At 47.9% G+C, this 14,159-nt stretch overlaps 1 protein-coding gene across 2 annotated transcripts in view; it reads right to left on the bottom strand.

The window, feature by feature from the left end:
* Positions 1 to 14,159, bottom strand: part of SCN5A (sodium voltage-gated channel alpha subunit 5) — a 95,783-nt gene that overhangs the window by 38,745 nt on the left and 42,879 nt on the right. For both annotated transcript variants that reach the window (XM_047740309.1, XM_047740301.1), the window contains exons 12-14: positions 13,283 to 13,654; positions 8,613 to 8,745; positions 7,383 to 7,621 (exon numbers count right to left, since the gene is read on the bottom strand). In XM_047740309.1, coding sequence (XP_047596265.1) covers positions 7,383 to 7,621; positions 8,613 to 8,745; positions 13,283 to 13,654 — 744 coding nt within the window. The remainder of the gene's footprint in view (positions 1 to 7,382; positions 7,622 to 8,612; positions 8,746 to 13,282; positions 13,655 to 14,159) is intronic.

Here is a 14,159-nt window from a genome sequence, read left to right as displayed (position 1 = left end):
CCCTCCATTTGTTAGACACAGTTTGGAGCTCCCCAGCCTGGGCCAGCAGAGTCCTGTGGCCAAGAAGCCCATCATGTGGTGGGTCATGCAGCTGTGACCATTTCCAACCGCTCCTCAGTGGGCCAATAGCCTGGAGGGGCCCACGGTTCCTGGAGGAGGGGATGCCCTAGGAGGGTGTGGCTGGCAGGAAGTTGGGCCTGCATACGAGGCCTTCTTGGATCTCAGTGGGTTGTTGTGAGGGTGGGGAGGAGTCACTGAGGTCTTCTGTGGGTGAGGGCTGAGGTCAGAGGGCCAGACCATCCCTAGAGACAGCACCAGGCCTGTGAGGGAGGAGAGGTCAGAGACAGCAAGGCTGAGTAGCTTGCTGGGGTTGGCAAACAGGGGTGATCACCCAGGCCTCGGCAACCCCTGTCAGGGGCTCTGTGCTGAAGGGAGGGCAGCAGGGATGCCTACATTAGCCCTTTCCTCCTCTGCTCATATAAGGGCCTGTGGTGGTGGGCTGAGGGGCAGTGCACCAGGATGGCTGGTGGGGGGTACCACGGCACTGCCACACTAGGCATCACCGGCCAGCCAGCCCTCGTGACTTCAGGAATCCTCTCAGGGCTGGTGCCCAGAGAGAACCGTTCTCCCACCAGCTGGGGTCTTACGGAAAGGAGGGCCTGCGACATCTCTCGGCCTCAGCTCCAATGCCTGGGCTCCCTCCTGTGTGGGGAGGCTGGGGTTCTTCTCCCATTTCCTCAGCACCCCAGCCTGTCTCGGGGTTCTGTACCCATAACTTTTCCATCCCTCTGACTCCATCCCCTGCTGCTCTTCCAGCCTGTCTCCTCACTGTTCCTTCCTCAGGGCCTTTGTACCTGCTGCTCCCTTTCCCTGCACCATCTCTGCTCCCCCCATCCACAGGGCTCACTCCCTTCAGGTTTGGGCTTAAAAGCTACCTAATGGATGAGGCTTCCTAATGCTTAAAATCATGGCCCCCTCCCACCAAACTCCTCCTCCCTCTTCTCTGCTTTATTTTTCTTTCCCTCACTTACCACCACATAACAAACTGTCTATGTAGCTACAGATTTGGCTAGACTGTAAGCTCCACAGGAGGGACCTTTTCTGTCTTACTGTTACAAGAATGGTGCCCAGCCAGTAGGCAACCACCCAATATTTGTTGAATATAAACATGCAAATAGCTGGGCCTCCAACCTTCAGCTCCTGTGTGTCCTGTGTCCTGTCAGCCACACTCCCTGTCCTGGGTCTCCCTGAGAATCCCTCAGGGTGGGGCCTATGAAGCCCCTTCCTCTCACCCCTGCCGGCCCTCTGGTCTCCCTCATCACCTGTCTGAGCATCCCAGGGTGGGTGTGTTCTCAAGGCCAGTTCAGCAGACCCATGAGTGCTCACATTCATTTCTGGGACAGGAATGAGTGTGAGTGCTCAGGAGAGATCCCGCCTCCCTTTGCCCAAGTGCAAATCTGTCTTGGCAGTAAGAGAGCACATATTAGTTGGCATTGGAAGTCAGAAGAGCAAGAGAGCAGAAGCTCTTGGGGAATGCCTCTTGGGGGAAGTGATAAGGAACCACCAACATCACCTGGATGCTTGAATCTTGAAGACCCCTGACCCTGCTCGAGCAGAACCTGTATTCTGATTAGATGCCCAGATTCGAAGTTTGAGAAAGGCCATTGGTTCTCAAATGTGGTGCACTTTGGAATCACCTAGGGAGCTTTAAAAATACAGATGCTTGGGTCCCACTCCCAGAGATTCTAGTTAAATTGGACTGGAGGACAGCCCAGGAATTGAGTGTTTTTTGTTCTTAATTTCCTAGGTGATGCTAGTATGCAGCTAAGCTTGTGAACCACTGATTTACAAGGGCATAAATTTAGGTGCCAGACTCCTTCCAAAGGACCAGCCCAGGCTTTCTAAGGCCATGTGATCAAAGCCTGTTGGGTTAAAGACACGTAGAGAATGGCGGCCAGACTCAGTTTCCAAAGCTGGGTCTGCTGCTGTGTGATCTCAGACCAGTTTCCTCATCTCCCAGAGCCTTGAGTGTCCTCATATGTAAAATGGGGATAAGGACAGCTCCACAGGAAGTTACTAAGAGTTAGAGCTGATGGATGCAGAGCAGATGCTCCCCACCACAGGCCCATTATTGTTACCATGGCAGCATTTATTATAACTGATGTGAGAAGCCAAGAGTGCCAGGCCCAGGCAGGGGCTGCCTTCAAACAACTCTGCATGTTTTATAGGCTCACTGGGATCTGGCAGGCAGAGACTGGAGGGTGGGGACCCACTTCCCCTGACTCTGGGCAAGAGGGCCACTGAGCAGCGCTGATGGTAGCTTCCCAGGAAGTGGGGGTACTTTTGGGAAACTTCGAATTCTCCTTGACCATATTTTTTTAATATCTTTAATGTAAACTTGCTTTTACAACTTAATTCCTGGGAACATCCTTTAATGCCAATTAAAAATGATCTACGGCATCTCTTTTCTCCCTCCTTCTCTTCCTTCCTTCTACCCTCCCTTCCTTCCTCTCTTCCATCCACCCTTCCTTCCTTCCTTCCTTCCTTCCTCTCTTCCTTCCTCTCTTCCATCCTTCCTTCCTTCCTTCCTTCATTCATTCTTCCCTCCCTCCCTCCTTCCCTCCCTCCCCTTCCTTCCTGAACAGTTGTGGAATATTCCACTGCACAGATTTGCCATAGTATTTCCCTGTGATGGGCCTTCTTTTGTCTCTATTAGAAACATTACCATAATAAATATCCTTCCACATACTTGTTTTAAAACATCTTGTCCAATTCTTTTTTTAGGATAAATTTCTGGAAATGGAATTGCACAGTCAATGAGCATTTTTAGAGATTCTGACACATACATTTTAATTGCGCAATGGCTGGAGATTGAAGGTTGCACAATAGCCTATCTTTGCTGTGATTTGCTTTGAGGCATTAAATGTGGTCATTTTGTAAATGTTCCATGTGTGATTTCTTTAACTACTGGGTGTTGTGCTCTGTACATTCATTAAGTCAAGCTTTTCATTTCTGTTATCCAAGTCCTCTAGATCCTTGGTGATCTTTTGTAAGCTTGACCCGTGAGTTATGGAGGGTGGTCTCCCACCAAGATCGTGGTCTTGTTAAATAGATCTTTCTGTCTGCTTTATATATTTGGAAAATATGTAATTTAGCGCATTCAGGTAGAATGATATGTTCCTGGTGAGTTGTTCCTTTTATCTTTATGTTTTGGATCTCTTCATCCTTTAATAATACTTTTTCTTTAAAGTTTATTTTGTTTTATATTAATATAACTCCATCAATTTTCTTTAAAGTATTTGCCTGTTCTATCTTTTTCCCATCTCTTTTTCTTCAATCCCTTTTAGGAATCTGGATCCCAAAATATACTCAGGTATCTTCTGTAAAAAACATGTAGCTTCATTTGATTTCTTTACCAAACCAACAATATGTCATTTAACTGGTGTCTGTGGTCCCTACCTCAATTTATTATGATTCCTGGTATATTTGGACTTCTATTTTTATTTTATTTTGTATCTTGTATTTTTCCCCTTTGTTTTCTTCTATTAGATTGAGTTGTAAAATTTCTCCATTTTCCTTTCTTCTGGCTTGGCAATTAAGACTTCCCATTCCTCTCCTCTTAGAATACCCTAAAAGTTTTAACAATCAGGCTTGAGTTAAGAGTGTCTAAGGTAATATTTCAGAGTGTACATGAACTTCAGCCCGTCTTACCTCCAATCTCTGCTCTATGCTTATTTTATATGCTACTCCTGGAGGGAGGGCCACTGAGCAGGGCTGATGGTGGCTTCCCAGGAAGTAGTGGGACATTTTGGTTCCAATGTTTTAGTTCCTACTTTTTATACCCTCCAATCAGCACTCTTCTTATTCTTTTTTTTAAATTTTTTAAAAGATTTTATTTATTCATTTATTTGACAGAGAGAGAGAGCACAAGTAGGCAGAGAGGCAGGCAATCAGAGAGGGAGAAGCAGGCTCCCTGCTGAGCAGAGAGCCCCGATTCGGGGCTTGATCCCAGGACCTGAGATCTTGACCCGAGCCGAAGGCAGAGGCTTAATCGACTGAGCCACCCAGGCGCCCCAGCACTCTTCTTATTCTTGTATTACAGTCAATGCTTGCTTAGCTTTACCCACATTCTTACTAATCCTTTCAAGTTCTTCTCAAATCCTGTTTCTGCAATCATTTTACTTCTTTCTGACGTACAGATTTTTGTGTACCTTGTGTGTGTGTGTAGACTCTCAGTAATCAGTGTCTTATAAATGGCAGGACAATGGATACAGAATTCTAGGGTGTCCACTGTTTTCTCCCAGAACTTTGGAATGATTATTCCACTGTCTTCTGAATTTTGTTGAAGCTACTGTAGAGTTTGCCATCTATCTAACTGTTGTTCCTTCGTAGGCGATCTTTCTTGTTTTGGTTGCTGTATGATGTCTTTGTTTTTGACATTCATGGTGTCTAGATATTTTATTTATCCTGTGAGGATGTAATGTAATTCCTGAATCTAAGGGTTCATTTCTTTGATCAGTTCTCACCTATTCTTCTCTTGAACACTCTTTTGCCCTCATTGTCCTACCTTTTCCTTTGGAACCCCAATCAGCTGTTTGCTTGACCTTCTCATTCTGACTCCATGTCTCTGAACCTTGATTTCATATTTTCTATCTCTTTATCTCTCTACATTCTGGGAAACGTCCTTAGATCTAAAATTATATTAATTTGATTCTCTCCCTAGCTATAGGAATGTGCTATTTGATTTATACATTGAGATTTTAATCTCAGTGGCTATATTTTCCATTTCTAGAAATTTGATTTGGTTCTTTTCCAAAGCTGTATTATTCTTTAATGTTTAATTCCTTCTTCTATGTCTTTAGTTATTATGAACATTCTTATTTTATAATCTGTATTAGACAGTTATATTATGTGACGTTCTTAAGAAGATAAACCTGAGTGTGTGTGTGTGTGTGTGTGTGTGTGTGTGTCTATGTCCATCTGTCTGCTGACTCTTCCTCATAGTGGTTTATTTCCTTGTGTGTTTTGTAATTTGGAGAATATGCTTGGCCTGGATTACAAGTACATCTTCCAGAGAAGTTTTGTGATTACTTCTTGCAGGGACCCCCAAGATATCATAGGATCCATTTATCTGTTAAATTTTTAGGCACTGGTCCCAGAAACACTGAGCTATAAATTTGAACTCCATATCTATATAAGGCCAAATGCACAGTCACAAGCTTCCAGAGGTTACTTTTCCCCTCCTCTTCAGCCCTGGCTGAGAATGACAAGCTTCCTTTATCATTTCCCAATTTCAGTGTCAGGAGTTTTTTCTGGTTAACCATTCTACTGAAAATAGGGTTATATTCTTATGGGGCTACTCAGTTCCAACCCTTACTCACATTGTCTAAAGACCTGCCTTGTCTCTGTAGTTTCACTAAAATCCAAGTCCCCAGATTACCCAAATCAGCAATATTACCTGCTCCTGGCTCCCACCGGGGCAACTACAGAACCGTTTCACATGTTTACTGCTATGGTTTTTAAGTTCCTCTTTGTTTCTGGCACTACGGAATTTTTGTTACTTTCTCATGAGCTTCGATATGCATTTCAAAGAACATTTGCTGTATTTTAAATTGCTTCCTAGTAGGGGACTTTTCAGGTTTTTTGGCCCACAGTGTTAGGAATAGAAGTTGCATTTGTTCTTCAGATGATGGGCTAAAGTTCAAATCTACTGATCTTCTCTTTTATGGAAGTGGTCTTTAATGACATGCTTAGAAAGGTTTTTTTCCCCTACCAAGATTATTTTCCCATGCTTATTGTTGTGGTTTTGTTTCTTTACATGTAACATTTAAACCATGGAGAATATATTAACTTCAAGACAATCAAAACCTTACACAGTAGCAATAAAGCTCTCCAAATGAAACAAAACAAAGCTATATTCCAAGGACATGACCTCTTACTAACAACAGAAACCAAGTTTGACACAACTTCAATTCAGTCACAGCTCAGTGATCCAGGGAAGCCACCGGAGATCTTTATCACCTTGACTTGCTGCTCAATGCCACCCAATGATCACATTCGTATAAAACCGCATTCAACTGCAACCCTACATAGCTGCCACCTGAGGACCAGTCCACACAAGGCCGGCACAATTGTGCCATGAGACACCTGTAGATTGTAATAGAGCTTTCCATTCTGTTTGCATATAGAAGGAAAGAAAGTAGATTTATAGCAAAATGGACTCTGGTTTGTGAAAAAGAATTGAATAGACCCCGAGATAACGATCTAGAGTTCTAGATATGGAAAGTAATAAAGGAAAAAAATCCTCACACTCTGCAGCATAGGAGACCTGCCTGCCTGGCGGGGGTCACCTGCACCATAGGGACCAAGATAGGGCTGGCTCTGCAGTAAGAGGAAGCTTGGACTTCCTCTTCTCTTAGCAATAGCCTTCTCTTCCACCCAACCTCAGTGATGGTGCCGGAAGCTCCTTTCAGAAGCCACTGGGCTCTCTGCCAGGCTTGACCTGGGATCCCCTGGAGAATGGCTGTCTGTGTTTAGCTGGGCAGAGCCAGTGGGGCCCTGTCTCTTAGGCTCAGGAGACAGTAGTCACATGCCCAGCTTTGTCACCACTATGTCACTTCTTGAGCCTCAGTTTCCCATCTTTAGAATAAAGAGGTAGGACATGATTTGATCTCAAGGAAAAAAAAAAAAAAATCAGAATCAGAACCCAGACGTTCTGACTTCCAGGGGAAGCCTCTTTAATAACAGCAACAGTGACGATAACCACAGACCACAGCTATCATTTATTTTGAGTGCTTACTGTTTGTCAAACTCTGAGCCAAGCCCATTATACACATTATCTTATTCAATTCTCATTAGCTTCCTATGAGCTTGCAATTGTCATACTAATTTTACATTTATTAAGTTAAACAAATACTCATTGTGCCAATGATTGAGAGTAACTAATTTGCTTGAGGTTACATAGTTAGTAAGAGCTGAGTCAGAATTCAAATCTGGCTTTGGCTGATTGACTCAACTACACCCAACTATCCATCCATCCATCCTCTTTCGTCCATCCAGCCTCCCCTGAGAGAACTGCCTCTTATTGCACACTATTGCCATATCGCACATCCCTGCACATTTCAAGTTCACCCTCAACTCATTTTTGTTTTCCAGCCCTTGGGCATCTTTATCCCCAACTCGCTCCCAGCTATAGCTCTCTTCTCCTTAAAACCTGATCCTGACCCTTCCTGTTCCAAGATTCTTCCACGATGACTCCCACCTTCAGAAGATCCTTCTGTGCTCTGCATGCCCCCCTCACTACCCATGAAGGCTGTGCCAGCTAGCCAAGAGCCCTTCACACCAGGATGCCCATCTGAGAGTCAACTGCTGGCAGCCCTTACCAGGTTTCCAACCTGCAGCATCTCCTCGAATTCTGTTGTCATGTTGTAGTGCTCCAGAGCCATGAAGAGTGTGTTAAGCACGATGCACATGGTGATGGTGAGGTCAGCGAATGGGTCCATGACCATGAACTTCACTTTCTGCTTGATGGACAGCCACAGTGGGCAGCACTCCCAGATCAGGTAGCGCTGGGCAAAGCGATGCCAGCATGGTGGACACTTGCGGTGAGACTCTTCCAGCTCTAGGGGCAGGGGCAGCCAATGAACTGGTTTGTTTTTTGTGGACTGACTCACAAATAATTTGGTATTCCAGAAAAGATATATGACTTAGCTGGGGAGATGGCAGGGCTCCTTTGTGACAGGGGGACAGTGAAAGGGACAGGGAAAGCTAAGGGAAGGTGTGGCTTATGACCTGGCCCCTTACTCTGGAAATAGGATAGGAGAGGGCCACAGGGGCAGGAGATCAGGATGGATGTGGGGACAGCGGGGGCAAGACAGATTATGACAGATAGGGGCTCTCTTGAGACAACAGTCTCACACAGACATGGGGACACCCGGGAAAGACAAGCTGAAAAGTACAAGACAACATCTGAGACAGGCAAGTTTGGATCTAAGGACACCCAAAACAAGAAGAACAGACGTGGGCATCTGGGACATGTTAGGACAGATGGCAGGTGCCTGGAACAGGCCAGAAAAGATGTGAACACATATGGGACAAGAGGAAACAAGATGGGGATGGTGGTGCCAAGTTCAGACTGGAATGCCTGGGGGCTTCCTAGGGGGGTACTCGCTGGGACAGATGTGGGGTGCCTGCTGGAATAGGGCATAGGCTATTCCAGCTGGGATAGCCTTCTATCCCAGCTGGAATAGCCTTCTATCCCAGCTGGAATAGCCTTCTATCTCAGCTGGAATAGCCTGTGGTGGGCATGGAATGGGTGGGAATAGGCTAGAGTTGGCATGCCTGGGCCAGGATTGTTCCGGGAAGGCATGAGGATGCTTGGGAAAGGACAGGGTGAGACTGGGAAGCACCCAGAACAGGCCAGGACAGCTGTGGGGATGTTTGGAAGAAACACAGACATGGCTCGGGAGGATGAACAGGCAACAGAGAACGGAAAGTCTGGGCCCACTGTGGGTATGTCTGAGGCAAACCTAGAAGCTGGGGGATGCTTGGCTCAGGTCAGGTTAAGTGGGAGGGGGCAGGAGTTCATTTGGATGACATCAGGGGAAGCTGACCTTCCAGGGCGCTGGTGAGGACACTGACTGCACTGAGGGCCCGCTGCCGCTCTCCCGGCTCCTCGAAGCCATCCATGCACGAAGCCTGGCGGTTCAGCATCTGGGGCCGGCCCGGCTCCTCCGACGGTGTGGTCTGGGAGCAACCAGAAGATATGCATCAGCCTGGGAAGGGGGGGTCCTCCTGAACCTGGGGCAGCTGCTGGGCCTGGAACAGCGGTCCCAGACTCGGGATTGGAGGGGTGTCATGGGGAGACAGGATGGGGGTCTTAATTGACCACAAGCTCTCTAGAGTCAAGAGCATAAAGAAACATAAAGGAAAAAACAAACTACCCTGCTCTGAGGTGACATTAATAGAAGCATAAAGCACAATGCTTAGACATAGCTGGTGGGAGCAGCTGTGGAGACAGTTTGGCTCTATCTACAAAGAAAATTTTTAAATTGGCTCAGCAATTCCTCATCTAGCCATCTAACTTCATAAATAATTATACACGTGCACCCAAAATATATATGCAATGATGATCATTGCAGCATTGTTCCTACTCCAGTAAAAACAAAACCAATCAATAGAAAGAATATTAAAATCAATTATGGACACAGTCCGACTCTGGACCCTGATACAGACATAAAGAGAGGAGGCAGTCCCATGTGCGTTCCCATGGGAGCACCTCCGAGACAAACAGTTTGATGAAAACACAAGCAGAAGCCCTGAAAGATACACACGGAACCGTCAAGGTGAGGATATCTGGGGAATGGGATTGTGGCGGGGCGGGGGAGCAAAGGAGAGGGAGAAGTCTTCTCGTGCTTGTACGCTTCTGCACTGTGGCTTGTACCCACTGCACTGGGATTCATTGTCAATGTGCTGGCATCATTTTTGTAAGCAAAAGAGCCAGATCTGCAGACAGAGATGTGGTGTGTCTGATAGAAGGAGGTGGTGGCAGGAACTGTCTAGGCTTACTTAGAGCCCCGCCTCCCAGTACAGGGGGGAAGGACGGGGCATGAAGCCTTCCCATCAGTGTGGCCCTCTGTGACCACAGTGCAAGAGCCTGAGCTGGGGCTGCGGAAGGCATGGGGCTGTTCAGTGTGCAAGTGTGAGGCCCTATGATCTCTGTAGGTCAGAAGGCAGAGGGGCCTGGGTTACCCAGGGAGGCAGAGTCAGGACTTGGGGTGGTCACCAAATTGATCTGCACTCCAGTTAAAGTCAATCTTTGCCATTGGTGGGACTGCCCTGAAATGTTGCCTAGTGAGGAAGTGAGCTCCTGGTCATGGAAGTATTCAAGCAGTCTACCTCCTCCTCGATGGTGATAGTCTGAATTATTATTTAGTAAATATTTCCTCATTGCTTTCCACTGTGGGGAAGCACACTTCCCTGTCTCACTAATGACACACTGGCTTTGGCTCCAGTAATCATTTATGAAAACAATTTCCCCAGGTAGCCGCCACATGTTCGACCTGAAACTCAGCACTGAGGCATTCAGAGCAGCCCTCAGCCTGACCCATGGTGAGGAGCCAAGCCAATGTGCAGCCAGAAGCAGAGCTGCCCAGCCAAGCCCGACCTAGACCAGCCAAAACGCAGGCGTTGGGCAGGTAAGTCAGCATGAGAATAAAGGCTTATTTTTAGCCACTGACTTTGGGAGTGTTCGTTACACAGCATTATGGAGCAGGAGCTGGCTGTTACACTGCCCTAGTGCATGCTATCATCTCTTCCATTTTCCCGACACAGCAGAAAGGCATTCCCTTAAAAAGGAAATCAGGCCACGATAATTCGCGCCTCTCCTCTCCCCATGCTTTCCATCTAACTCAGAGTAAATTCAAACTCTTTTATAACCTACGAGGCACTGTATAATCCAAATCCTAACTCACCAAAAGTGTTTCTGTATCCCTCCTAGCTGTTTCCATCACACCTGACCCTGCCTGGCTCTCTCATGCCTCGAACACGCCAAGCCTCCTCTCCTTCAGGGCCTTTGTACTTGCTGTTCCCTCTGCCTGCAACACTGTTCTTCCACATCTTTGTAGCTGGCTCTCTCAAATAATTTGCCTGCCAATTTTAATGTCACCTCCTCAGGAAGGACTTCAGAGTCCAGAGTGCTAACCATTACACCATGGAACCCCACACCTCAGGAAGGTCTTTCCGAGGATTCTAAGAGCCATCCCCAACCCTCCCCCTAGCAACTGTCTGTCCCATGACCCTTACTGCTAACCTGGAAACGTTGACCTGTTTGCCATCTGTCTTCCTGACTACAAAGTAAACTCCACGATGTTGGCGCTCATCTGTTCTGTTCACGATATCCCTGCAGCCTCCAATTCAATGTGGCAGGCTGGCATTGGACAAATGTTGGTTGCATGGATAATTACTTGAGAATCAGAAGGCTTGGATTAAGCTCTAGCCCTGTGTCTAACTAGCTAGATGGGGGTTGGGGGGGAGGGAGAAGGCTGTTGCTCCCCACCCCCGTCTGGCCTTCTGGGCCACATGCTCTCCTGTAGACAAAGGAAAGCTTCACCCTCTACCCCCTTGACTTGGATAAATTAAACATGAGCTTTCTGGTGGGCTGGCCCTTCTTCCCCTCCTCTTGGTTGAGTGTCCACTGTGTGTCCCACACTATGCCCTGCCTTCAGTTTTAGAAGTGGGCAGACAGGCCTCACTGGGCACCCGGTGGAGGCAGAGAAGGCACTCCCCGGGGCCTACAACCCGCTAATCTCTTTAACTTTACAATGTCTCCATCTTGGTCTGATAATTCCTTTAACTTTGCAAATAAGCCCCTTGGCCCGCTAATCCCTTTGAGGTTACAAATGGGCCCCACAGAAGTGAGAAAGGGTGAAGTCAGAGTGTCCGGTAATGAAGTGTTTGAACTTGGATTCCTTCTGACATGTGCAGCACAATGAGATGATTTTCTCCCTAATGAGATTAGGAAATTCTATTAGTGTTCTGGGCTGCTGACCTGATTCCACATGGCTGAGATCTGCAGGAGGGCCTAGGCCACTGGGATTCAGTGTTCCCGAAAGGCCAGGCGTCCCACCCTTCAGGTGACAGCCAGGGCCCTCCAGGCGCACCTGGAAGGGGTGGTCTGCCTCCAGCGCTCTCTCAGGACCCTCTCTCTCACTCCCTGCTCTAGAGGACTGTGACTGCCCCAGGAGTCTTTACTCCTTCCTCCTCAGTAATAAAGGGTAACAGATAATAACAGTAATAACTCGAACATGAGGCAAGTACCAGTCTAATCACCAGACAGGTCTTAACCCTTTTAGTCCTCACCGCAAACTGTTGACGTGGATCTTAATTTCATTTCCACTTAACCAATGAGGAAATTGAGGCACAGAGCGATTCATTAACCTATGCCAAGTCCCGCAGCCAGAGTCCGTCTGAGCTGGAGCAAAACAGCCCATTTGGCTGTGAGCCCTCTCTCTTCAGCCCCACCTTCCCAACCAAGGCTCCCTGTCTTATTCTAGCTTCCTCAGGAAGTCTCTTCTCCTGTCTCCTGCAGGCCTTGGGTATAAACCACGCATGTGCCCTTTCCCTGGGTGGGCTGCTCTGGGCACTGTGTTGGGGGTAGGGGTCAGCAAGGACACTCCAGGGCTGACTGAGTGATCTGAGCTCTGGCTGGCCTTTCACGATCTGCCCTGTCGCTCTGCTGCCTTTTTGATGATAATTCCAACAGCTTTCACCTTTGTTCCATGGGTTCCAGCCATTCTGACCTCATGGAATTTCCTTCAATAGTCTGGGCACTCTCAGGGCCTCAGTGCCTTTGCACTGGGTGCTCTTGAGGCCTGGAACATGCTTCCTTCAGATGATACAATGATGGTGTATAATTATAACATTATCACAGCATCAACATACTCATGATGTCCTGATTGCTGTACCCATAGGAGATAGCAATCTGAGATGGGTGTTTTTAATTCATTTTACAGATGACAGACACACAGAGAAAGAAAGCAACTTGCCCACGGCCATCCAGCTGGTAAACTATGAGCTGGAATTCAAATCCAGCTTGTGTCTAGAATCTGGGTGCTGTATCACCCCCCACGCCCAGTTTCAGAAAGCAGCCTGGGCTCCCACCCTTGCCTCCTTTAGGTCTTTGTTAAAATGCTTCCTAATGGGTAATGGGTAAAGGTTCCCGCTCCTCCACCCTTACTTGTGCCCTCCCACAGCACTCATTACTTGTGCTAATGTTTACCATTTTGCAAAATACTGAAATATTTAGGCTTGAGGAATAACTGTTGTCCAGAATGCCGTAAGTATCCCCTGGCCATTCTGGCCTCTTTCCTAGAAGCCCCCGCATTGCCCAAGATCCAGCAATTCCACAGGCTAACCCCTGGCACACACGGGGCCTTCAGGATACCAGTCCTGTGCCATGGTGGCATCTCAGTGCCCGGGCCTTACCAGTTGCTAAGTATTTAACTCTCTTCCCTGTTTATCAACATTATACACCATATAGATATATATACCTATTTTTCTTCTTCTTTGATGTTTGCCCATCTGCCTCCATTATCAAGAAAGTTCTACGAGGGCAGAGAATTTTTTTGGCTTTTTTTTTTTTTTTTTTTTTTTGCTATTCACTGCCAGAGCCCGGCATACAATAGGTGCTCAGTAAATACTAGGTGAGAATTTTGGACCTGTCACTGGTGACCAGTTTGGGAGACCAGATCTGGCCTGGGGCTGCATTGTGGGGCTGGCTCACCGTGTCTGGGGGGCGATCCAGGATCACAGGGCGGAGGAGGTGGCTCCCTGGGGAGGTAGCCTCAGGGTCGCCTGCCCCCAGCAAGGAGACCACCCCGTTGCAGTCCACGGTGCTGTTCCTTTTACCATTGAGGGCGTGACTGAGAGCCGAAGTCCCCGGACTGAGCTGTCCCTGGGCACTAGGCCGGCGCAGAGGCCAAGGCACCAGCAGTGACGTGCGGTGGCTCTCGCTGTCCCCCGCTGTACTGTTTTCATCATCTGCAAAATCTGTCTCTGAGCCCAGGTCTCGCCTGCGAAAGGTGAAAATGCTCCCGCGGCTGGAGCGCGGCTTCATGGACGTCCTGCTGAGGCCATGTGCGCTGCTCAGACGATTCTGGGGGCACAGGGAGAAGGCACACGACCAAGCCAGCTCTTCATGTGCTTGCAGCCTGTCCCCTGTGGTGTTCTTTCAGACTGAGACTGAGAAGTTCTCTCGCAGCAATGAGAGTTGTTTTTGTTTTGTTTTGTTTTTTTGAAGCAGGCTCCATGCCCAGTAGGACTTGAACTCATGAGCCTGAGATCTAGACCTGAGCTGCGATCAAGAGTCGGATGTTTAACTGACTGAGCCACCCAGGTGCCCCAAGCATTGAGGGCTTTTGTTGGCCACTCAGGAACTGGGGTTGAGGGGGGTACTGCTGAACTAGGCTGTGTTCAGAGGAGGGGGTAGAGACAATCCTGCCTCATCTAGGACTTCTGCTCCCTTAAAGCTTGTGCATCTGGGGCTTTGAGACTCAAGCTTGCCTGGGCCTGAAGATGTGCCTATGGCTGGGCAGGGTGGAGAAGGAGACAGGAAAGCTCCTGGTGGTACAAACAGGCCTGGCCTAAGCAGGACTGGGGGC

The sequence above is a fragment of the Lutra lutra genome, chromosome 1, assembly GCF_902655055.1.
Source record: "Lutra lutra chromosome 1, mLutLut1.2, whole genome shotgun sequence".
Taxonomy (NCBI): Eukaryota; Metazoa; Chordata; class Mammalia; order Carnivora; family Mustelidae; genus Lutra; species Lutra lutra.
The sequence above is the reverse complement of the archived record's forward strand: the minus strand, read 5'-3'. Positions and strand labels throughout refer to the sequence as shown.